Source organism: Protopterus annectens, chromosome 11.part0 (genome assembly GCF_019279795.1).
Source record: "Protopterus annectens isolate FY-2018-M chromosome 11.part0, PAN1.0, whole genome shotgun sequence".
Lineage (NCBI taxonomy): Eukaryota > Metazoa > Chordata > Ceratodontiformes > Protopteridae > Protopterus > Protopterus annectens.
Window position 1 is genome coordinate 515116345 of NC_056745.1, and position 24908 is coordinate 515141252.

General features: G+C 38.8%; 1 protein-coding gene across 1 annotated transcript in view; it reads right to left on the reverse strand.

The window, feature by feature from the left end:
• Positions 1–24908, reverse strand: part of NUP107 (nucleoporin 107) — a gene marked incomplete in the record, with an annotated part of 1716438 nt that overhangs the window by 284301 nt on the left and 1407229 nt on the right. Inside the window, 1 exon segment of the mRNA XM_044088020.1 lies at positions 23061–23173. Coding sequence (XP_043943955.1) covers positions 23061–23173 — 113 coding nt within the window.

Genomic DNA, 24908 nt, shown 5'->3' on the forward strand with positions numbered 1-24908 from the left:
CGAAGGTATGCCCATTCATGCATGTCTGCACGCAGAAGATGCTCTAGCTGAGAATCGAACCGGACAGCGTCTTACTGTGAAGCGACAACGCTACCGCAGCACCGTATGACTCTGTTATTGGTCCATGGCCCTTAACTTCTACAAAGTTGTTATTTCTAGTTTCCTTTTCAATTTATCAGCGCTCATTTTTATTGCCAGCTTACAACATTGGAGTTATTACAATTAACTCTGCATGCATCATGTCTCCCAATCTAAAATACCACTTCAAAGCCAAATTAAAATAACTGCTTAAATTAAATAACGTGCTCTCAACACTTTTGCCAATGCTTCCTCAGATCTGCGTAGAACTTTGGGTAAAACCATTAGTGTGACTAAAAATTAATATATTGAGCTTGCCTATAGACAAAAAACACACCAGCTCTAAACACTCGCATATCTATCACCAGCGTGTTAAACCTAAGTAAACTACACCACCATGCTTTCTACTGACTATTCAAGATTCGTTATGACAAAGCTCAATTCACTGAAATGATTGCGTGACATCTTGAGTAGTTTCATTTATTTGCTACTCTCTTAAGCTATTATGGCATTAAGTATGCTTGTTTTTTGTTTTTTTTTAATGCTTATTTTATTTTTAAGTAGGTATGTCAAAAAAACTGAAGAGCTTGGATGAGCTTTCAGGCTGATGGGTTCCCCTTTGGAATTTTTGTCGTCATCTGCCCTGGACTGTGTATGTGCCTGTCCAGGTCCCCCAGGCCTCACCCAAAGCATGTGTGCACAACTCCTGAATTGAAACTGGTGGGGAGGAAGACAGTCCTGGATTGAGATGCACCTGATCCACCCACCAAGATACCTCCTTCCTGAGACAAGGTATGAGCGGGATCACAGCGTCTAGAGGATGAGAGTGTTGGGACCAGACTATTTTCAGGTACCACTGAATTTTCCTGATATGAAATCTGTCTAGAGGGAGCATTGGGATAATGGCTCCACAAATACCAGTACTCTTAGGAATTTCCTGGCCAAGCACCAGTCGATGGAGGTAAAGCTGTAAAAATAAGCTATAAGATCCTGTACTTTTTCCTGAGGCAGGTAAACCTGCACATTTCCCTTGTCCAGTCTGCAGCCCATAAACACTAGGTCTTGGGTGGGCTGTAGGGAGTATTTTTTTGCAGCTGAAAGCAACTGTAGGAGGAGGTTGAGAGTGAACTGAAGACATTGCGGCATGATCTAAAGGAGGTAGCCTGGATAAGAAGATTGTCTAGGAGGGGATAAAGCTGAATTTGGTAGAATGTTATCACTGCTGTTAGACACTTTGTGAAAACTCTTGGAGCTGTGGAAAGCCCAAAAGGCAAAGCAGTAAAACTGAGAGTGAAATAAGTCAGTACTGAATCTGAGGAACCTCCTGCAAGAGGGGTGAAATGGTATAAGAAGGTGGGCATTCCTTAAATCCAGGGATACTGCGTATGTTGGAGGAAGCATGAAAGGTAGCAATGTGTGCAGTGACAGCATTTTGAAGGCTGGCATTTTTAAGAAGGTGTTTGGCCGAGAGAGATCCAGTTTGGGTCTCCATTGCCCTTTTATTGTGACTACAAATGCCGCGTAAAAATTCCTTCCTACGAAATTTATGGGGATGGGTTCTACAGCTCCTTGGACCTGAAAATTTTGGGAGTATAGGTGGTAGAAGATGGACTTGGCTGTGGGGAGGGGAGTATGCAATTCGGTGAGGGGGTGGGCTTCTTTTCAGTCCATGGCATAACCCTTTTATATAATGGAAAACACTCAGTAATCTGTGGTAATCTTTTCCCAGTTTGAAATCGAATGAGTACGCCTTTTGGAGAGGGGACAGGGTAGGACAGAGGTGTGGGGGAAGTTGTTTTGTAACTAGTCACAGAGATTTCTCCTTCAGTGGAAAGCCTCTCAGATATGGGATATGTGAACCAAACAAAAGATCTTTGTCCAGAGGAGAATTAATTTGTTTAGCTTTAAAGTTTCCTGGCAAAGGTTGGTTGCACAGCTATGCATACTTGTAAGTGACAGAGTTAGTAGCAGCTGCTCTGGAAGAGGCCTGTACAGCATCATAATTACATTTTACACTGTGTCTGGCTACCTGAGTATCCCGATTAAGCAACAATGTTTGTTTTTTCTAATCTTGCCCCTTGATGATCCACCACTACCTTGTTTGAGTTGAGAATAGATAACAGGTGAATAGCTCTGAATTCCAGACTAGAAGATGTATAAACCTTTTCTTCTGCATCTATCCATAGTTCTACCGTCCTTGTCTGAATGAAGGGCATTGGCAATGGGAAGAAGTTTGGAAGGTTTACCACAACAGAGAGAGAATGCAGAGCGGTCTGCCACAGTATTCTTGTACAAGAACTTAAGTTCATCAAGAACTATTTAAAACTTGCATGGTCTTTTGGTTGCAGGAGGTGATGAATCAGGAGTAGCACAGGAAGACTGGAAAGCATCCAAGAGAGCTTCCAGAACTGGAGGGAAAGGTGAAGGGGCTGGAGTGCCCATTTCCAAGAGGCGGTAGTGTCTTTTCTGCACATCTGAAATCTGTCTAGACTCCCAATCAAAATGTTTCATCGCATTTACAACTGTCTCCCTAAATGAAGCTTCCTGAAACAGAAGAGTTAGGGGAAATGGAATCTTCATCATCAGAAGGAATATGGCCAGGGGAAGTGTCTTTGAGGGAAGTATGACAGAGAATTTCCAGAGGAAGATGAAGCCATGGTAATCTTGTGGGGTGTGGAAGGAGGAGGAGGATGGGCAGAAAATGAAGTTTTACAGCCGTAATGACATCAAGCAGGCCCTGCCAAAAGTCCATCCATTCCTTCTCCCTAGATGTGGGAGAAGAGACATGCCTAGTTTTTTTTTTTTTTTTTTTTTTTTTAAGTGTGATGTCTGCCTGCACCAAGTGGGGAGGTTCAGACTCCTGAAATACCTCAACTAAAAGGGATCTCTTGTCTAACTAGAATCTGTGAGACTCCTTCCGGGCCCCCCAAGATTATGATCTGTAGTTCACCTTTGTCTATGGGGAGTCGATTCCCCACTGATGAAGCCATCAAACACCATACCTGCTCCAGCGAGGGGGGGGGGTGGTGGCTTTGTAGAGCACAACAGAAGTGGATTCTGGAACCTCAGCAGATGCAATGGACTCAGAAAAGGTTGGGCGTTTTGATTTTTTTTTTTTTTTTTTTTTTTGGGGGAAGGAGTTACGAGGATTTAATAAAGAAAGGTGTTTAAAAAGCATTACATAACATATTCATTTGAAAGATACCTGCAACAAATATATTAATGCATTACAGGAAACACTGCAAGCCCTCCATGGGTATTCACAGTGTCAAATGAAGGGAGGAGGATTAGCCTGTACCACACCGTTTACACCAGTAGCATTGTGCAGCAACCAGACAGGACACAAAGCAGTTCTAGAGAAGATATTTAGAAAGGGAAAAAAAACAGATATACACGATAGCCAATTGGAGTTTAACGGGGATGCAGACGAGTGAAATCAGCAAATGGTGAAAACAGTTACTGAATGACAACTAAAGAGTAGAACAATAGTACAATTATAGCTTTATGGCAATTATGTGAAACAAAAGACAGGAGAGGTATAGTGCAAGGAGAAATGAAGGAAGTGTAACTAATCATGAAATGTGCTTAATAGGGAAAACTTGAATATAAAGCACAAATCTATAAATATGGACTATGAAAAGCTACCATATGTAAAGAAAAACAGAACAAGAATTAAGAGGTCTTAGTGAAGTGATTTACTAATTTTGAGGACCAGTTAGGTGGGCTGGTCTGAAGACCCTTTTCAGTCATGACTGAAGTCACTTGGCAAAGACAAGGCAAATCACAAACAATTAATACCAAAACAGGTGATGAATATCCTCGTACACAATTAATGCAAACTAATTGTTCATATAACCGTTACAAGTATATACAAGAAGAGTAAATGTGTAATGCAATTTTCAGCATTACAAGTGTAAGGGCACTTTGAAAGTAAAAGTGAACATACATTAGCAAGATCAGCTATCTGCTCTAGTATATTTGGTTCAACAATTTACCCTTAAATAGGAAGTAATCTATTGTATCACACAACAACTAATTACTTGGTTTGTATGAGACGTGCATCATACAGAAAACGATTAAGCTAATACTAGTGAGACTGAATGAGCAATGACAAATGTAGTGGCATAACAGGAATTTAGCAGTGAAGAAAGAGTAAAAATGGAACCAGATAAATGTATATGGAATGGAACAATTAAAAGGATTAAGCATGTACTAGATGTGAGCAAATGGATGTGTTTAAGTGCAAGTATAATTAGCTAATAATGTCTTATGCTTCTGGCTGAATTTGTTAGGTACATTTATGATCAGCAAAAAGCCAATAATCCTAGTACTGCAGTGGTTTTTACATATTTATGTAAATATACACATATGAATATTCTCATACTGTATACATAAGCAATGGAATGATTAAGGTAGGCCAGCAGGACTGCCAAAGGATGCATAAGCAAACACATATATTGTCACACACAAGTAAAATATGTTGGTTATCAAGAGTCCCAAGCACTTTTATTTCTCTTTGAAGTGTGTGACTAGCTTGCTCATAAAAAAGTGAATTTAGCTTGCTTTATCTCTTTAGGTATACTAATGCATACTGCTAGAGCACTTTGAGAAAAGTTTTTATGCTAATAGCTAGAGAATAGCATGGTCTTAACTGGGTGGAATGTCGACTTCTAAATGATAAAGAGCTAAATCATAATGTCAACTTCTTTTTGTAGTAACTTACATTAAGCTCACAGGTTCATAGCAGATTACTAGGCTAATAGCCCTAGGGCCTTTACAAGCCTAGCCGTGCAATAACCAGAGTACCCTTACTGACCACAGTTACATGGTTGTCATTAGCACAGCAATTCTCTGATCAGCACAAACTGCCCCTCTCCATGACAGACATAGGTGCCACCCCTGGGGTGAATTTATGGTCATCCATCCAACTGTCAAGGTTGCTCTTCAAGAGGGTCAATGAGGAGCTCTGCTTCTCATGGAGTGGGAGCTTATTCCAGAGAAGTGGCAATCCTTAGGAGATATATATGTCTCTCCAGTACATTCTGTTAATGTCACACACTAGCCTGAGATCCCTGCAGTTAGTTATTCTTGTCCCATTTACTTTGCAGATGTACAGCATTTCCATTAGGACAAGGTCTGAGAGCAGCCCATATGATACAGAGTACAGTGACAGGGCTTTTAATCTTTCCATGTACGTCCTTGTTTTGGAGGCCCTGGACTCTCTTGGTAAGAAACCTCTGTGGTCTCTACAGTTACTGCAGGCATCTGGTGAGATACATACAGAAGGGAGCATTGTATTCAATTAGGGGTCTGATAAAGGTCATGTACAGTGGAGCTATAACCTCCCTGGTCTTGGATGCGATGCACAATGTAGAATGCTTTTCTTACCACTGTGGACACATAGTGGTCAAAGTTTAGATTGCGATCAACCTGTGTTCCCAAGTCTTGCACCACTGAATTTGTCTTTAGAAGGGTGCTATATATATCATAATTACCAGGGACTATTACTTTGTCAAAGGGGATAATGAGGCATTTTTTGCATTATGTTTTAGTCTGGGGGGTTGGCACCAATCATTTGTCCGTGTCATCCCTTTCTGTAATTGGTTGGGGGACTCTGACTGTATCCAGTTTACAGTCATCTGCAAACTTGGTAAGCCACAGGCCATCTATCTTCACCTGGACTTCAGAGAAACAGACTCCAAACAGTAGATGCCCCAACACAGCTCCTTGTGGTACCCCAGTGGTAAACTAGTCTACTAGTGGAGGTGGACTCCCCAGCTTTAACAGTGTGTGTTCTGTTGGTGAGCCAACTTATTATCCATCTAGTAATGTATAGGTTAATCCCCAGCTGGGAGAGTTCCTCTATGATACCTGTATGGGGGATTGTGTCAAAAGCCTTGACTAAATTAGGATAGGTGGTTATGTACCGTTTTGCCCTCATCCAGGGCTTTGGTAACATTCTCAAAGAAGTTCACTAGGTTTAATAAGCAAGATCCACTCTTAACAAAACCAAACTGGGTCAAGTCAAGGGTTTGAAGGTTGCTTATGTCTTTGTGGATAAGGTCCATGATGATTCTTTCCATGACCTCGCAGATAAGGCTCGTTAGGCTTATGGGTCGATAGTTCCGAGGGTCTGTTGGACCCCCCTTTGTGCAAGTGGATTACTGTTGCTGTTCTCCACTCTACAAAACACAGAAGAGGAACCAGAAACATCCAAGACACTCTGTAATCACCAAACGTAAAAACTGTTTAATACGAAGCTTTCAGGTCTACACCCTTCATCAGCATACAACTTAATGTCTATTCATCACATTTAAATGGAGAAACAGTTACAATCACATGAACAAACCAGCCATACAAAAGAAGCTTATTAACATATCTCATTAAAATTTAAAAACACATATACTTAAAATACTAAACATTTTCCCTCTGTTTTTTAACTAATATTGGCTTCAAACTTACTTTATTATTCAAGCCAGGCATTTTATCAGCCTGCAACCGTATTATCCATTCATATTCTTTCAGTTGTAATAAATTATCCACATCTCCCCCCCTCATACCCATATTCAAAACATAAATGCACCTAAATTTAAAAGAATGCGAGCTATAAGTCATTAAATGTCTGTATAGGCCATTAGTTTCAACTTTTCTCTTAATTTCGGATTTATGTTCTATTATTCTGTCTTTTAACCTTCTTGTAGTTTTACCTACATAGAACGCATAGCATTCCATGCAGGTAGCTAAATATACTAGCCCCGTGGTGGTACAATCAGCATTACATCTAATGGAAAAATTTTCATGGGTTACAGGATGTTGAAAATTATCTCCCCCCACATATATATCTGCGCAACATGTACATTTAAAACACTTATGCGTTCCTGTCTTATTGCTTACTGGTTTCCTTCCATTACCAAAATCCTTATAACAAAGCATTTGTTTTAGAGTTTGTCCATTCCTAAAGGCAAACTTAGGTGTTGGACCCAATACATGTTGCAATTCTGGCATTGCCATCAACATTACCCAATTTTTATGTATGATATTACATACATCCTTGGTGTTACCATTAAATGTGGTGACAAATCTCAATGTGTTGTCAGTATCAGGCCTATCCAATTCTAATACCTGCTCAATTTCCTGGCTTCGAACAGAGGTAAAGACTGGACAATAGACATTTTTCCGTTTTTGTAGTATTTCATTGTAAATCTTATCTACATCATTGCTACAATAACCATCATTTATAAATTCATTCTTCATGGCCACCATTTGTTCAAGAAAACAGGTCTCTTCTGAAGTTAATCTACTCACTCTAATCATCTGTGATTTTAAGATACCTTTGTATACATGCAGTGGGTGCATACTAGTTGTCCTTAAATACCTAGTTGCATGCACTGCCTTCCTATGTATCATAGTCTCCAGGTTATTCACTTTCCTATAAATGTTAACATCCAAGAATACCATACTCTTATTTGAGTAAGACATCTTAAATTCTAAGAAAGGAGTGGAACTATTAATGTAGGTTAAAAAGTTATTAAGTTCTATTTCACTACCAGTCCATACAAAAAAACAATCATCAACGAATCTACTATAACATTCTACATATTTACTATGAATCATTTCACTATTGAGTATGTGTTGCTTTTCCCACATATGTAGAACTAAGTTGGCAAAAGTATTAGCAACTGATGTGCCCATCGCCACACCTGTCAATTGTTGAAAAACACCCTTGCCAAATATAAAAATATTCTTCGTTAGTACTATATGTAATAAGGAGCAAATATTTTCAATTTCCCTAGGTTGAGAAACATTTTGCATTAATAAAAATCTCCTTATACTTTCTATACCATATTCAATAGGGATCATTGTAAATAACGAAACAATATCCAATGTAACAAAAATATATTCATTTACAGTATTGTTTCTGTGCCATTCATTAAGTTTCTGTAAAAAGTGCACAGTGTCTTTAATTATACTCTCACATTTTGGTAGAAACTTAGCTAGCATTAACTGTAAGTATTTGGATATTGGTTCGGTCACCCAGCCTTTACCCGAAACAATTGGTCTCAATGGGGGGTCTACCAAAGACTTGTGTATTTTTGGTATCCCGTAGATTTGTGGAATTTTTGGACATGACAGTAAAATAACTCAGTAAATCTAGACTAATATCTTGATTCAGTTGCATTTCATAAATAGCTAAATTTACTTGGGATATCTGGTCTTTCACTTCCAAAGGAGTCAACTTCTTAAAAGTACATCCATCAGATAAAAAAGTAGAGAATTTGTTATTATACCATATTCTATCCATAAGTACAGTGGCACCACCTTTATCAGCCTGCTTTATTATAATATCAGTGTCATTCTTTAAAAATGTCAGAGCTTTATATTCTTCATAGGACAGATTATATTTAACATGTTTTTAGTGCTTATAGCATATAAGGCCCTAAGTTCCAACTCAACCAGCTCAATAAAAGCTACTAAGACCGGAGACAACTGGGGCAGAAAGGTACTAGACCTTCTACATATTTGTTGTGCTGTACAGGATTGTTTAAACATCGTTCGCAACATCACATTCCTAGCAAAAAGCTTTACATCCGTAATAATATCAACAATAGTGTCCTTAAAAGAAGGTATGAATCTCATACCATTCATTAATAAATCATAATAAACTGGCTCAAAAGTCTTACTTGAAATATTCAATGTACCTTTTATCAATTTTCCGACAGCATCTGAAGCTACAAAGCTTAACTGCTGCGGTATATGATTCCGCTCTTCTTCATGAGATGGTAAATTCCAGGTTATTGCAGCAGTTGTTTGTTTGTTGGAAAAAAGCTGCAACTGCTTAGCCGTTACTAACGCCGAGATATTTTGCTCGGTATTTTCAGGCTGTCGTACTTTCTTTTGCTTGCCTGCATTGGCGACTGCAAAGATTTTTGCGTCGCATTGTTCCCTTGTGTTACCCTTTCCTGTATTATCACCTTTTCTGGCTGTTTCAGTCTGAAGGGTAAAAAAGAAGAAATATCGGATTGCTTAGCTTTCTCTTTAGCCGTTGGTAGCATCTTGCCTGGTTGCGCGTTGTTCTCCATAACACGCTCTCCCTTTGCATGTTCACTTTCTTCGAGCGAAGCACCGGAAGTAACTTCAACTTCCTCAATTTCTTCAGCTCGGGGTCTGGTCTGCCTTACAGGATCTTCATTGGCTACAACTGAGGCAAAGCTAACACAGCTATCCACGCTGACTGGTGGAGCAGCATCCACTACTACTGTGGGCTGGGATGTCATCGGGAGCTCGAAAATGTCCAGCTGATCAAGTTTTTTATTCTTAGTTTCATCTAACACAGTTTTTACGCTATTCTTCCGATTAAATTGCTTCTTAACCTCATTTCTAGGCCAGGAAAAGATACGCCCATTTTTAAAGTCATCGATGTCACGCTGCAATTTACGTTTTTTTTAAAATTCCAGTTTATTATCTAAAACACGGATTCTGTTTAAAAAAGCTTGGAATAGTTCATCAGAATCACATGCTGTTGATATTCTAAGCACTTCATGCTCCAATTTTTCAATGTCTTCCAGTAGCTTATTTTCAACACCATCAAAAAAGTTATTCATTAGTTTCATATATCCAATACTTAACTCCAGATTTAATTGCTGCCACTGCACAAGCAATTCTTGATACTGGTTTCCATAAGAGGGCATTTTAAGTATTCGAAGTCCTCTTGGAACCACCCCCAGCTGTATATACGCTAGAAAACTAAACCTTTGCCATTGCAAATGTTTGTAATTTACTACTTTTTTCTCCAGTTCACTTAGCATCTTTTTAAAGTCATTCATAGGGTCATTTACTGCATCAGTTTGTGTTTTTATGGTACCTTGTTGTAATAGCGGATTCGTGGCTTTCACCAACAGTCTCTTAATAGATGTACTCATCTCATAGATGAAAAGAAATTTTTACTCCACTCTGCCAGGAGAAAGCCAGTTCTCAGGCTATAATTAAAGAGAGTGCGGAGTGGTTCTGCTACGTCTTGTTTTATACTGTTTAGTAAGCAGCCTGGGATGTTATCTGGTCCCATAGAAGCTGTGTTTTTGGCCTTGGAGAGTGCTTGTATGAACCGTTCTTTGGAAATACTCAGTAGAGGACTGGTATCAGGAATGCTTTGGGGCCTGTCTGGTGGGGACAGTGGGGGGGGGGGGTTGACGTTATTGACAAATCTGTCGGCTTGCAGGTTGGCAATTTCCTCAGGTTTAGTGTGAGTGGTACCATACATTCGGCACACAGCTGGGCATTCCCCTTTTAGGTTTCAGACATAGCTAAAAAATGCTTTATGACTGTCTTTAGTTACGGATGCTAATTTAGACTCGTAGCTAGCCTTAGAGAACTTAGGACATCTGATTTGCTTGTTCAAGCTATGGAGGGTATTCTTCCTCTGTTGAGTAAGTTCCATCCTGCTCTTAGACATCAGTTTCTTTCTTTTGTTGTATAGCTTATCTATACTTGCAGTCCACCAGGGTAACTTTTTTTCTGGGAAGACCTAGTTTTGTTCCTGTTGGGTATAGCTGAGTCAATGCATATGTTTAAGTGGCATAGAAGTCATGGTTGGCTATGCTGGCAGGGGCTTTAACTTTTTATACTTTCGCTTAGTAGGCAACAGTTTGCTTTGGAGAAATTTTTCAGTATTTTCTTACTCCTGTGGGGGTGTCAGGTTTGATCTTTACTTCAAACTAGACAGATTTATAGTCTGACTTTACCAGAGGGGGCAACACACAGGAGGTAGTGTAGTGTAGTGCAGTGCCCCCCCCCCCCCATGCTGGTGAGCACTAGGTCCAGGACATCTGAGCCCCTTTTGAGGTGTGAAACAACTGTTCCAGGGTATGTAAATTAAAGTCCAGGAACCTCATATCGATCGTGTTTGTGCTCATGTAAATCGCCCAATCGATGGAAGGATAGCTGAAATCTCCCATGACCAAGGTGTTTGGCTGTATACTGAGCAACTCTAGCAAGTCCAGGTAGGCAGTGCGCATCTCCTGGTTCATGGTAGGAGACCTGTAGCTAGCAATGAGGTGTAGGGGTATTTTACCTATAGTTAATTAGACCTGGAGTAGCTCAAGACAGTTGTACTGTTTCACTAGTCTTGAGGATTAATTAGATTTAATGAAGATGGATACAACTCCACCTCTGGTTCTTTCATGCTCATTTTGGAGTCTGAACATGTGAAAAGCATTGTAATCTTGTACAGCTGGGGTACTCTCAATGGCCTTGAACCAAGTTTCAGGACTGCACAAACGCCATCTTCCAAGGTGAGGAGTGCTTCCAGGGAGAGCAGTTTACTGTTTAAGCTCCTAGCATTAAGCAGCATGACCCTGAGTTTGTCTTTAGTGGATTTCTTTACATCGGAAGTTTTGTTGTTTGGACATTGCCTAAAAAATGTACTATGAGGGAGGCAAGCATCTTTGCCAGTATCCAAAAGCCTTGAGACAGGTGAAAGCATCTCTGGCAAAGCAGCATGGACTGCTGATCATGTCTTCCCAGGAAGACAGACACTGGATCCCCCTGGAGTGACACCAGAAGCAAAGCCAATTACCGAAATCAATTATTTTTCTGCCTGCATTGTGGTGTCATCCTAGGTGAAAATAGAATGCTGCTTAGGGCTAGGAGCATACCTGCTTGAAACAATCAGAGTTCGGTGATCTCTCTCTCTCTCTCCATATAGTCCAGAGGGGTATGTTTTAAGTCATTCACACCAACATGTACTACGACAGAGTCATACAGGTACTTGTTGATGAGCGAGTTGAGTATGTGATCTGATGGATCCTGGCACCAGACTGTGACCTTCTCCTTGTTCAGCCTGGTGAGGGGGACATCTGTGTGTCTCACTATTGAACTGTCTTGTGACCAGAACATTAGGTTTTTGGTGTTTTGCTTTAGGAGCTTACCTGTAGAGACGCTGATGTGTGTTGTGTGCAGTGGTGGATTCTGTTTGGTTGTTTGCACTTGGGAGGTCTCTGGTCTTTTGGTAGGCTTTAAGTGAGTACATCTGTGTATGTGGAGGTATGTGTCTTGACCTTATCTTGTGTGAGAGTGGAGTTGTGTGTGTTGACAACCTGTTGTATGCCTTTTATATTATGTGAGAGGACTGATTCTACTTTCGTCATACAGTTACATCTCTCACATACTGTGTTTGTTTGCTTTAGGAGAAACTGATTGTCGGTATACATGAGGCAATTACTACATTGCCTCAGGATGCCCATGTCAATCAGTTTGGTTGGAGAAATGGTGGGAAACTGCCAGTCCTTTATGGCAGGTAAATACTGTAGTAACTAGTATGGGATGGGCTAGATGGACCAGGGTTTGCTTGTGAGACTTACAAAGGTGGCTATTCTGTGGAGGGCTAACGGTTTAAGACTGTGTCAATGTCTCAGAATGTGCAACTGAGTTGCTTGCTAGGTAGCAATGTGCAACTGTGTTGCGCACAGACAGGCAGTGGAGTTAAGGAGGGTTCTCTAGCAGATATCAAAGGAAAACTGTGTTCCTAAGTGCTTGAGTCTATACACGGCAGTGCTAAACCTTGCAGCAAGGCGTGCATCTATGCGCAAATGTTGGGCTTAAACACAAGCAAAGTTACACAGTTTTACTACAAATTAAGCAAAAGGAAAGCCCCAAACTGAGTCTTTTTCCAGCAATCCCCAACTGAGATGTGGGTACAGGAAGTCATTCTTAATGCAGGATGGCTATCTTTCCGTGCTCAAGTAATACCAAACAGCCTAGATTCAGCAAATCTGAATCTAGCATATGGTACAAAATACAGAAGTACTACTAATTCAAAGTGCAGGAAAAAAAACAGTCAGCAGTAAGAACAGCAGACATGAAGCAACAGTTACATACAGTTCAAAAAGTGCAATGCAAGCTTAAAATACAGTTATTTGTTGTTTGAAAACAGTGGATGCCTTGGATTTAGTTCAGCAGTTTTTATGTTAGACTGTTGACAAGAAAGGTGGCCTAATAATAAGTGTTATCAAGTTAGGAAGTGGTGCACTCTTCAACAAACAGCCAAGTGAAGATTATCTGAGGATTTTACTTTCAGCGGTCTGATAAATGTAGATGAGATGGGGAGATATTACTATCATGGCATACTCCATACTAGGGAGCAACAGATCTTGTATCTGTTGTAAGAAGGTTGGAACCCTTGTACAAGATCTTGAGCTGATTTTGCATTCTGTTTGCTGTTTATAGTGCAGATAAAAGGATGATTTTTGGTCTAGTATAACACTCGAGTATTCATTGTTGCATTCTGTTAGAGAAAAGCTCTCAGGATCATTAATAAGCAGAGTCTGTGACAAAGCTATTTATTTGGAGTATCAAACAGCATTACTGTTAATTTCTGAAGTAGAACTGTCATTGTCAGACAACCAGTTCCAGATGGAGAAGCTGTCATATGGGAGGACAATGTTTGAAATGAGAAGTAACTTTTGTGACCTAGTAAAAACAGCATACTGTCTGCATAACACAATGCAGTTGATATGAGGAAGACCACAGAAGAAACTGTTCATGAAAAGTGAGAATAGTGGGCCAAGCACTTCTCCCTGAGGAGCCCCATTAACAATGGCGCCAGTATCAGTGTGTGTGCATTATATCTTCCCACCCTGAAAATTATAGAAAGATAGTTGACAAATCAGTGACATAATTCAGTGCAGAAACTGCAGGCTAAAAGCCTCTGAAGCATGGTTAGCACCGGTAAGAGGAGAGGATATAAACTCTAGTAGCGTGCAAGTAAAGTTCAGAATAGCAGCAGAAGCCCTTCTAGAAATTAACTGTTTTAATCAGTTGCCAACATTTAATGTGTGTTTTTTCTGAATTTTTCACAACTGTTTTAAAACAGAAGAAATGTTTTGCTTGGCATTTTTGCCCATTTACATAACTGCTTGTGGACATTTGCAAGGCAACTACCGACCATTCTGCAGATAATGGTTTGCCAAACAGTATTTATGGTTAAAGCACTCTACTAACTTCTTCAGTTTTAAAATGTATTCTCATCTGTTTGCCAAGGAATTGGGGGAGGGGGGGGGGGGCTACTTTTTCCTGACAAATTTTTCCCCAATTAGAGAAAAAAGTAAACTATGTACTTAAGTAAAAACATGCATTTTTTTACAGAAATGAAACTGTAATAACTTGGCCTTACAGTATCATATTGCCTTGTTTCAATTAAGTTATTCATATTTGTTTAAAAATGAAATAAAAAATAAAAAAATAAAAATGATTCAATCCTTCCAATCTGTGATCACATCAATGTTACATATGTATAAATGAAGTAACTTAGTTTGGAGATATTTTTAAGCAGAATAAAAATGGACCACTTGCCTCTCCCTCATCCCTCTCTGCCTTCTCAATTCTTTTTCAAAGGAGGATGTCAGAGGCCAGATGGACTGGGTAAAGGCCTTGTTGCTCTAAGTGTTGTGGGGAACACTGTTTAACTCAGATGGTCTTAGAAGTGAAGCCCTGTAAACTAGGCACTCTTGGACATAATGTAAGACCTGAAGCAGAGTATTAAATGGCTGTGGATGTCTTTACTTAGACTCTGTCTGCCACAGATGCACCTTCCCCTTTTAGGTCCTGACATATGGTGAACAACCAAAAAGTACTAAATACTATCACTACTAAAAAATGAAATTTTACTAATAGCAAAGGAAAAATTTGAGCTCCCCAACAGGATATTTACCTGAATCCCAAGCTCTAAAGCAGGTTGGACCATACTGGGAAGTCTCTACTCATGACTCTTGCATACAAGGCATATACATCAAATTGTAGTAAGACAAACCTTATACTGTATAGGTGGACGCCTACTTTACAATGGAAGCATCCTGACATCCTATGGGCAGGGAATCTGTTATTTTGGAAGGGATACGGTTTGCATTTTGAAGTCCAGCCTGACATCCAGGGACCCGTGGCTTAAGTAACAGTGAACTGAATTTAGAATATTGATAGGTCCAATTCAACTTTTTTTTTTTTAGTTTTACAATAACAGAACTATGAAGGCAGTACAACCTTGAAATTCTTTTTATCAGGAAAGGTGGCCTGTTTACATCTCCCAAGTTAATTTTAAACTTAACATTAACAAAACACTGACAGCTGACAGAAAAACAGACACTTCTTACAGGTCCACCATTCACAGAGCAGATATTTAACATATGTTTCTATGGTGACTCTGCTGAGTAGCCAATTAACTACCTGTTAGTAAAGCTACAGCAGAAATAAGTTGGCTACTCATCTCCAATGGAAAGGCAGTACATTTGCACGAGGGTAATCACCATAGCTACATGTTCTAATAACAGGATCATTGCTGCAGTACATTTGAGATAAATGAGCTCAAGCTCTAGACAGACAGACATATTTCTGGCAAAGCTTTAAAAGCAAGTTGTACATTATCTAGCTAGCTAAAGTTTGAGATCACCCCCCCCCCCCAAAAAAAAAAAACAAGGATTTCAGCAGAAAAAAATGGTTGTAAAGGAGAGTGCAACCTGTACTATTTGCACTTCTTTACTGGAACCGAGGGCTATCCTACACACCTGTAACCTTAAACCCTGTTTGGGAGGGGGGTACCCTAAAACTAGCTGCAAGAGGAAAAAGTGTATATGAACATCAATAACCCTTTACCTAAACAACCCCCTAAACAAACATGCACGCAACAAAAACCTTCCACTACAGAGAAGACCTCCATGTGTAAAGTACTTCCAAAAAGGAGATCCTCCCCCACTGTGGTTTACCCCATGGGCTGGAAAAGCCTAAGAATGGGAACACAGGGAGCGGATAGTGGAGAAACCAGAGGTCAGTGGTGTGCAGTAAACTTCGGTGTCCATCATAAGAACCACAGCTGCAGATCCTGATCTCAGATCTGAATGGAGAACTACAGCATTCCATATAATGAATGCCCAGCTTGGAATACTTTGAAAAAGGTTTGCACTGATGTCCAGATGGTAACCTTATACATGTTTTCAGTCAGGGCAGCTTGGAAAAACAACATGCACTAGAGGCAACTGCCACACCCTGTCAAACAAAGGTGTTTCAATGGCTGCCTTAAAAGAAGGCAATGAAATTTACTAGTCTTCTAGACAGCGTCAGTTTGGATACTACCCTACTTTATTGCCCTTGCACGGAAAACGCAGATGGCTGGATTGATTATTTTATGACTAGTTCTGTCCATATGTCTTAGATGTCTGTACACATCTAAAATATGCAGGATCTTTTCCCGTCTGTGCACATCCATAATACGCAGGATCTTTTCCCCTTTATTCACTGGCTTGTAGTTTAAAAAAAGAGAGATGTAAAGGCTAAGATAAGGTTCTCTTACCATTTGCAGCATGAAGAAAGGTCCCGGATGTCAACCTGTCTTTATGGGAAACTATATGACACCTCACAATCTGAAATCCTTCAGAACCAATTGGTGGCAACTAGAAGTATTGCTCCAAGATAAAGCCTTCAGTTTGGAAGGAGGAAATGAATGCTTCTTAAAGACAAAATGCAAATACCAGACTTAGAGACTGGATTTTGTGGGACATTTTAGGTGCAGAGTGTTAAATGGAGCATTACAAAAGAGTTAGTGAAAACAGGACGGTCAAAAAGCAAACAAGATGAAAAATGCTAGGTCTTCGTCAAAAAACTCTGAGAAGTACTGTAGAATCGGGGGAATGAAAGAGGCTGCTGAACTCAAATACTGTGACATTCCATGGAAAATGTTTTCACTTAGGCAAATATGAAGTTCCATGTCGATCTTTCTAGCCTCTTGTATAAGGTGAACAACTAGGGGGGAGAACAAACGGTTGTGAAGTACTATCCTAAAATCTGCAGGCCTGTGAGCTTCAGTCCGTGGAGGTCATGGTGTACTACAGTTCCTACTTGTTGGCAAGCAAAATACAATCAACTGGAAGAATGATTAGATCCTCCTTGGACATGGCAACTTGCTGAAAGGACCACATCTATCTTGCTAAATTTGATGATATCAAAATGAGAGTTCCCTGTACCTTCCCTCATATTCTAGAGAGTCCGTGGAATGAGAGGGGCTGGCAGAAAGGTGTACAAAACCCTTGATTTAAATTAACTGAAAAGGTACTGGTAGCTATGGTTATTTGGATAAGGGATGATGAAAGCAAGCTCAACACCTGATAGATCTGTTTGCATTTACAGGGAACTATACCATTGTGCTCCACTTTTTTGTGATTTTAGGAAGATCACTCTGCCAAGCTTCTCTTCTCAAATGTTTAGGGAAACTAGTAAAGAAACAACACTGGTAAAAAACACCAAATGAAGGACAAACCACACTGAAATCCAAAATAAAGGTTAGTGCTTTCGTTTACTGTATTAAAGCAAACTTCATAAGACAAAATTGAATAAAAATACAACAATATATATATATATATATATATATATATATATATATAAAAGGTAATTCAAACAGTATGACATCATTTCCTTTTGAACAAGACCAAGCCTCCAATTAAAGTACCCAACCACAAAAAATTACACCCATAAAATGTTCAAAAAATACGTAAAAAGTATATAGGAAACATTAAATACATATAACATAAAATCAATAAAGAATCTAAACCGTATAAATATATATGTGTAAATATTATCTCGTTAATGCCCCCAGTTTCAACATACTTTTAATAGACACTGAGTCATTCAATCCTGGGGCAGAAAATAGGACATGCTAGAGGGATAGATTTGTCACCCAGAGACTCCCTATGCTGTGGAATAAAATCCCGGTCCATGTGAGGCAGAGCACCTCGCTGGCTCTGTTCAAGAGAAATCTTGACCGGTGGATGGGAGATCGTAGGTTTACCCCGGGAATCATCTCTGTGTCACTGCTGGACAGAGGCACAACAAACTAATGGGCACAGTATTTTTTAACATAAGGGGTGGCGTAAGCCACAAAACTTTGGGCTAGGCTTATAAATGCCTTAGGGCAGATAGCCTAGTATAAACCTATGAACCTATAAGGCATTCAGCCTTAGCTGCCAAATTAATTCCCTCTCCTCAATTTTCAGATCAATCGGACCCCCTCTCACAATGTCATAAATTTTTTCAATCACCAAAAATCTGAATTCATGGTCAGGAAAGGTGTTAATATGCCTGGCTAACACGTTGTTCAAATTCAATTTATTAATGGTATAAATATGATCATATATCCTGCTTTTAAGTGGCCTCCCCGTTTTGCCCACATAAAAAGCTGGACATTTTGAACATAAGGCCAGATACACCAATCCTTTAGTATTACAGTTAAATTTGTCTTTGATGTCATAATTCTTTCCTTTAATACTAAATTTATTACCCACTTGTATCTATCTACACCACCGACAGGCCTGGCATTTGTACATACCACAATGAGGCAAATCTAATGCTATTTCCCTCAATAATGTTTTTCAAATTCAATCCTTTTCTGAACACTAGTCTGGGTGAATCACCCACTTGGTGTCTAATATTGGCATCATCCAAAAGAAAACACCAATTTTTGGTCATAATAGATCTTAAAAGGGGAGCACCAATAGAGAAAGTGGTAATAAAACTCAGACTGACCATATCTTTATCAGGAGATTTATTAATTCTAGCTAAGTCTGAGTTAGACACTTCATCAACAATAATGTCATCCTCCACCATACCATTTCCCCTTGTGGATGCACGACAGACTAAATGAATGTTTTCTATTAAGGACCTAGGATTATTCTGTTCACCATTCAACAGTGGTGTAAAATAACCATTTAATCTTTTTATAGAGACCTCACAAATCAATTAGTCAATTAGCTTGCCAGGATAACCCTGTTTAATAAACAGGTTTTTCAAGAATGAACATTCATCCTTGAAGTCACATTCCAAGGAACCATCCTTACTGCCCGAACTAGTTGACCCTTGACAACACCTCTTTTCTGAAAGAAGCGGTGGCAGCTTGAAAAATGTAAAAAAGAATTGGAATAAGTTGATTTCCTGAAAATTTTGGAGTTAAAACTATGGGAATTGTAGTTCTTAATTAAATCCACATCCAAAAAGGAAATCCTATCAGTGTTAAATTCCCATGTAAACTCCAAAAAAAAAAAATCAGTAAATTTTGTGATGTGTCTCAAAACATTCAGCTGAACAAGCATCCCCCTCACCATAAAATGAAGATGTCGTCAAGGTAACAGGTGTACCACACTGCTCTCTCTCGGAAGACGGTATCCTCAAAAGGGAATTTTGTCTCCCAAAACGCCATCACAGTGTTAGCAAATGTAGCACCACAAGGAGAGCCCACGTCTACACCCGTTTTATGCAAGTATAGTTCCTTGTTAAACATAAAGTAATTGTTGTTCAACACCAATTCCAACAAATAAATGACTACCTGTTACCTTGACGACATCTTCATTTTATGGCGAGGGGATGCTTGTTCAGCTGAATGTTTTGTGAGACGCATCACAAAATTTACTGATTTTTTTTTTGAGTTTACATGGGAATTTAACACTGATGGATTTCCTTTTTGGATGTGGATTTAATTAAGAACTACAATTCCCATAGTTTTAACTCCAAAATTTTCAGGAAATCAACTTATTCCAATTCTTTTTTACATTTTTCAAGCTGCCACCCCTTCTTTCAGAAAAGAGGTGTTGTCAAGGGTTAACTAGTTCGAGCAGCAAGGATGGTTTCCTTGGAATGCGACTTCAAGGATGAATGTTCATTCTTGAAAAACCTGTTTATTAAACGGGGTTATCCTGGCAAATTAATTGACAAATTGATTTGTGAGGTCTCTATAAAAAGATTAAATGGTTATTTTACACCACTGTTGAATGGTGAACAGAATAATCCTAGGTCTCTAATAGAAAACATTCATTTAGTCTGTTGTGCATCCACAAGGGGAAATGGTATGGTGGAGGATGACATTATTGATGAAGTGTCTAACTCAGACTTCACTAGAATTAATAAATCTCCTGATAAAGATATGGTCATTCTGAGTTTTATCATCACTTTCTCTATTGATGCTCCCCTTTTAAGATCTATTATGACCAAAAATTGGTGTTTTCTTTTGGATGATGCCAATATTAGACACCAAGTGGGTGATTCACCCAGACTAGTGTTCAGAAAAGGACTGAATTTGAAAAACATTATTGAGGGAAATAGCATTAGATGTCATTCGCCTCATTGTGGTATGTACAAATGCCAAGCCTGTCGGTGGTGTAGATACATACAAGTGGGTAATAAATTTAGTATTAAAGGAAAGAATTAGGACATCAAAGACAAATGTAACTGTAATACTAAAGGATTGGTGTATCTGGCCTTATGTTCAAAATGTCCAGCTTTTTATGTGGGCAAAACGGGGAGACCACTTAAAAGCAGGATATATGAGCATATTTATGCCACTAATAAATTGAATTTGAACAACGCGTTAGCCAGGCATATTAACACCTTTCCTGACCATGAATTCAGATTTTTGGTGATTGAAAAAATTTATGACAATGTGAGAGGGGGTCCGATTGATCTGAAAATTGAGGACAGGGAATTAATTTGGCAGCTAAGGCTGAATGCCTCATCTGCCCCAGGATTGAATGACTCCGTTTCTATTAAAAGTATGTTGAAACTGAGGGCATTAAGGAGATAATATTTACACATATATATTTATACAGTTTAGATTCTTTATTGATTTTATGTTATATGTATTTAATGTTTCCTATATACTTTTTACGTATTTTTTGAACATTTTATGGGTGTAATTTTTTGTGGTTGGGTACTTTAATTGGAGGCTTGGTCTTGTTCGAAAGGAAATGATGTCATACTGTTTTAATTACCTTTTTTTTATATATATATATATATATATAAATATATATATATATATATATATAGATAGATATATATAGTTGTATTTTTATTCAATTTTGTCTGATGAAGTTTGCTTAATACAGTAAACGAAAGCGCCAACCTTTATTTTGGATTTCAGTGTGGTTTGTCCTTCATTTGGTGTTTCTTCTCAAATGTTGCTAAAAGGGGCCCAAAATGACAGCCATGTCTTCATTTGCTAGACTATAGAAGTAATAAGAATGACAGCCTCTTGCTTGTTAGTACACCACATTAAAAGTTATTGCCCATCACCAACAAAACAGCCCTCCAACCATCATCTCTTTTACTTTAATGCATCGCTTCTTGAGGTACTCTGATGGTCTGCCCTGCAAACTAAGCTGGGCCATGTGAACCCCAAGCATATTCAAAACATTCACAGTAAGCTTTTGACTTGGCTATGGTGGAATGAAGCAAAGGGCTGGAAAGCTTGTAACCTTCTGTGACCAACAAATATACTCTTCCTTGACAGAGATAAGGAGAATTATCAGTTCTAACGACTGGTTCCTTACTTCCCACCAACTTCATATTTACCACTGGATCTTCCTCTTGTGCATTCCTGCATGGTGACCATCAAGAAGGGATGCTAACCAAACCCTATGAACTTCAGGAATATTCTGGTGAAAAAAGTAAGACTTGTAGGAGGATCTCAGGATGGAATCATGAAGCAGATTTTATTTCAGGAAATGGATGCTCTCCAGGTCTTTTTGCTGTCGGTGGAGATTCAAACAGTTTTTGGTGTGAAGCCTGCAGCTAGAGAAGGTTTAAGGAAATTCTTAGATTGAATATACAATTTACAGCCCATGCAGCTCCTCTATGGAGCATTCCTGGAGCAGGCAGTTGTACAGGTAAAGGTAAATTTAAGGGCAAAAACTAAAGACCAAAGGGCGGAGGTGAACTTAAAATATGAAGTTCCCCCTGTGAACCTGAGAGGATACCAATGAGCATTTGTGACTGGGGATCTGCAGACAGCAGTACACTGTGTCCAGGTTGACCAGAAAGGAGTCTTACAGCAGTAAGGGAATGGGAACTCTTCCCTGCAGGTGAAATGACCTATATGGCCAAGTAGTCTAAACGATGTTTAAATATGGTCTTGACCTGGTGTATTTGGTTCTCTGGTAGATTTGGCATGTCAATAAACGGCAGAAAATGAAAACTATATATTGCGACTCACTGTCACTCTCTCTCCCTTACTAGTTTGTCTAAGGTCAGAAATAAGTACTTCACATAGGTCACAAATTTTCCATCTCAGAACGTTTTGAGGAAGACGGGGGAGGGGGGTACTTACAGCAGAATGGTTCCTTTAATAACAGAGTTGTAAAATATCGTGGTCAAAATTTTGGTGGTTTGCCTGGTCCTTGTCATTTCTCCAAAACCACTGCCTTTTTCAAACTTTCACCTAAATTAGGGGATTTTTTTGTCTGCACTCAACAAAACGGCTATGACTTGATGGGGTTAGTTCCTGAAAAAGCTAAGGGAAGACAGAGTAAAATGCTAGAAAGACTGGATGGCCCTGTCCATTTGTCTAGTTTGTTAAAGATTTCCTGAGAAAGATGACCAAACCGAGTATTTTTTGCTTAAGTGTACATTAAACAGTTTCCACTTAACATCTTCAGGTAGGGGTTGGATGTGAAGACTTCTGAGCACAGTTCCTCCGTGAAAGACCCCCTGAAACAGGAATCCTCTGTGTTAGAGGCACAATTAATACAAGGCTTTCCAACCTTGCCTGAAGTTTGAAAAAAAAAAATCTGACCACTTTTTACTTTTTCCCTCTGAAGTATCTTCTATTACTTTTGCTAGATACAAAAACTGACTGAGGACACCCCTTACACGTGTTTAATAATTAATGGCTCAGAAATACAGGGTGGAAGTTGTATAAACCTTCTTTCCATATTAATCTCACATCCACCAAGGGAAGCTTATAATGTGAAATCATGCAACAGAAAAACATACTTTTATTCAAGAAGTAAAGTTTCTCATGTTATGACATTAAGCAGTAAAACTGATAAATTAATGTAAGCAAAAGTGCAACCAATGTATATATCATGCATGGAGTAAATACACAAAAAAATCCTACAATATGAGGAAAGGCTGCAAGAAGTTCCTTCAATTATGCAAATGTCTAAACATTTAATTGTAGTTACCTCTGTAGTGACACTGTCTAAAGATGGTGAAAGGTCATGGTGGGTAAATGTTCCAACATCTCTCTTGCAAATGTTTTCCACAACTGTCTTTGTTACTGCAGCAACATTTAAACCTGTGTACATAACGCAAACATAACTTAAGAAAACAATATCATAGACTGGAGAGATACTTAAACCTCTGCACAAAATATAAACAAGGTCTTATTTGAAAACAGTGGCTTCATACCCACCATACCTGTTATCTATGAGAAGGACTTCTGCAATAAATAACTGTTGGCATTTTTTATTCTGACATTCTCAACTGACAGTTTGACATTTATCTTGCTCCTATCCTCCTGGGAAGGCACATCATGACAGTCCTCAAGAATTCATCTCACGTTCAACTTTTGGTCTCTTCAGTTCATTCCCAAGTACTGAACAAGTAAATTTGGATGATGCAGAGAGACACAGTAATATAAAATTATATAACTGTTCAGGTTAAAGGAAAATACATCTCAGGACAGTGGATGGCAGACTACCCAGATATAAGGTGATGGTGGAAAAGTAATAAGCAATTACTGCAGTTGGTAGACTACTTTATATGTTGTATCTCACTCTGAAGGCACTCTTGACTGGAAAAACATTGCAAGCTGTGAAAATTAACTCTCATTAAGAGGCCAGAGTCACAAGAAGGTCAAAAGGCAAAGGCTTAGAAGGCTGAATGCTGAAGCATTGACTTGACTCTTGGAATCAAAGCCCAGACAATGATGACTGATGAATGTGTGAACCAATAACAAACTGGTTATAGTACAAATGTCTATAAGGGAGAAACTGTGGAATAGACACTGTCACCATTTACACCCCCAGTTCAGTGGCCTTAGACTGGAGTGGTTACAAGCCTGGGACAAAGACAATTTAATAAGCATTTCACTTAACCTGGTCTAGCTAAACCATTTCAAGGCCCTCCATACTCTGAGGGATAGAGGCGACAGACCAGTCTATCTCCATAAACAGATGTACATTCTGCAGGTTTTAGCTGAGCAGATGGTTCACAACCAAGTTATAAATGGCTTCTTCTCTCCTACTGATCTGACTGCCTGGAAAACTAGAGAAATGAAAGGACTGAACCATTTCCTGGGTACTATCTTGTATGTAGTTTACTGCTTTTATTTCCTTAAACTATTCTATCATATACTGGACATACTACTTTGTACATCATTTACTGCTTCTAGTCTCTTTAAACTGTTCTGTCATAATCAACCTCAGATCTGTAACCGTAACACATCAGACTTGACTCAATCCATTCAACTAAGAATATTCATCTAACTAGAGCTTTGATACAGTGTACATTCAAACAGAGAATTTTAATTTTATTAATTTTTCACCTTTTTCAAACTTTCTAAAAGACACTTTCCATCTTCGCAAACTCCCCTGTTTTAGCAATATATATATATATATATATATATATATATACACACACACACACACATATATATATATATATATATATATATATATATATATATATATAGGATATATATTTAAAAATAAAATAAATAAATATGTAAACACATATACATACACTACACACAAGATATGTATACATATATATATATATTTGTTTTTCTTTAGAAATACTGCTCTCCTTGCCTAGTCTCCACATTCACAGACATTTCATGCTTTTCTTTTGGAGTTAGTATCGGCTTCCTTCTTTTCATTTTTATCCCTTTGTTCCCACTGTGTATTTAATAACACTGTACTATTATTTATGATTCATGTGTCAATCAATTCTGTATCACTGGCCCTAATATTTGCTGCTTCATCATCTTTTTCACCTTACTCTTCAAAATTACAAACTAAAGTTCCTGG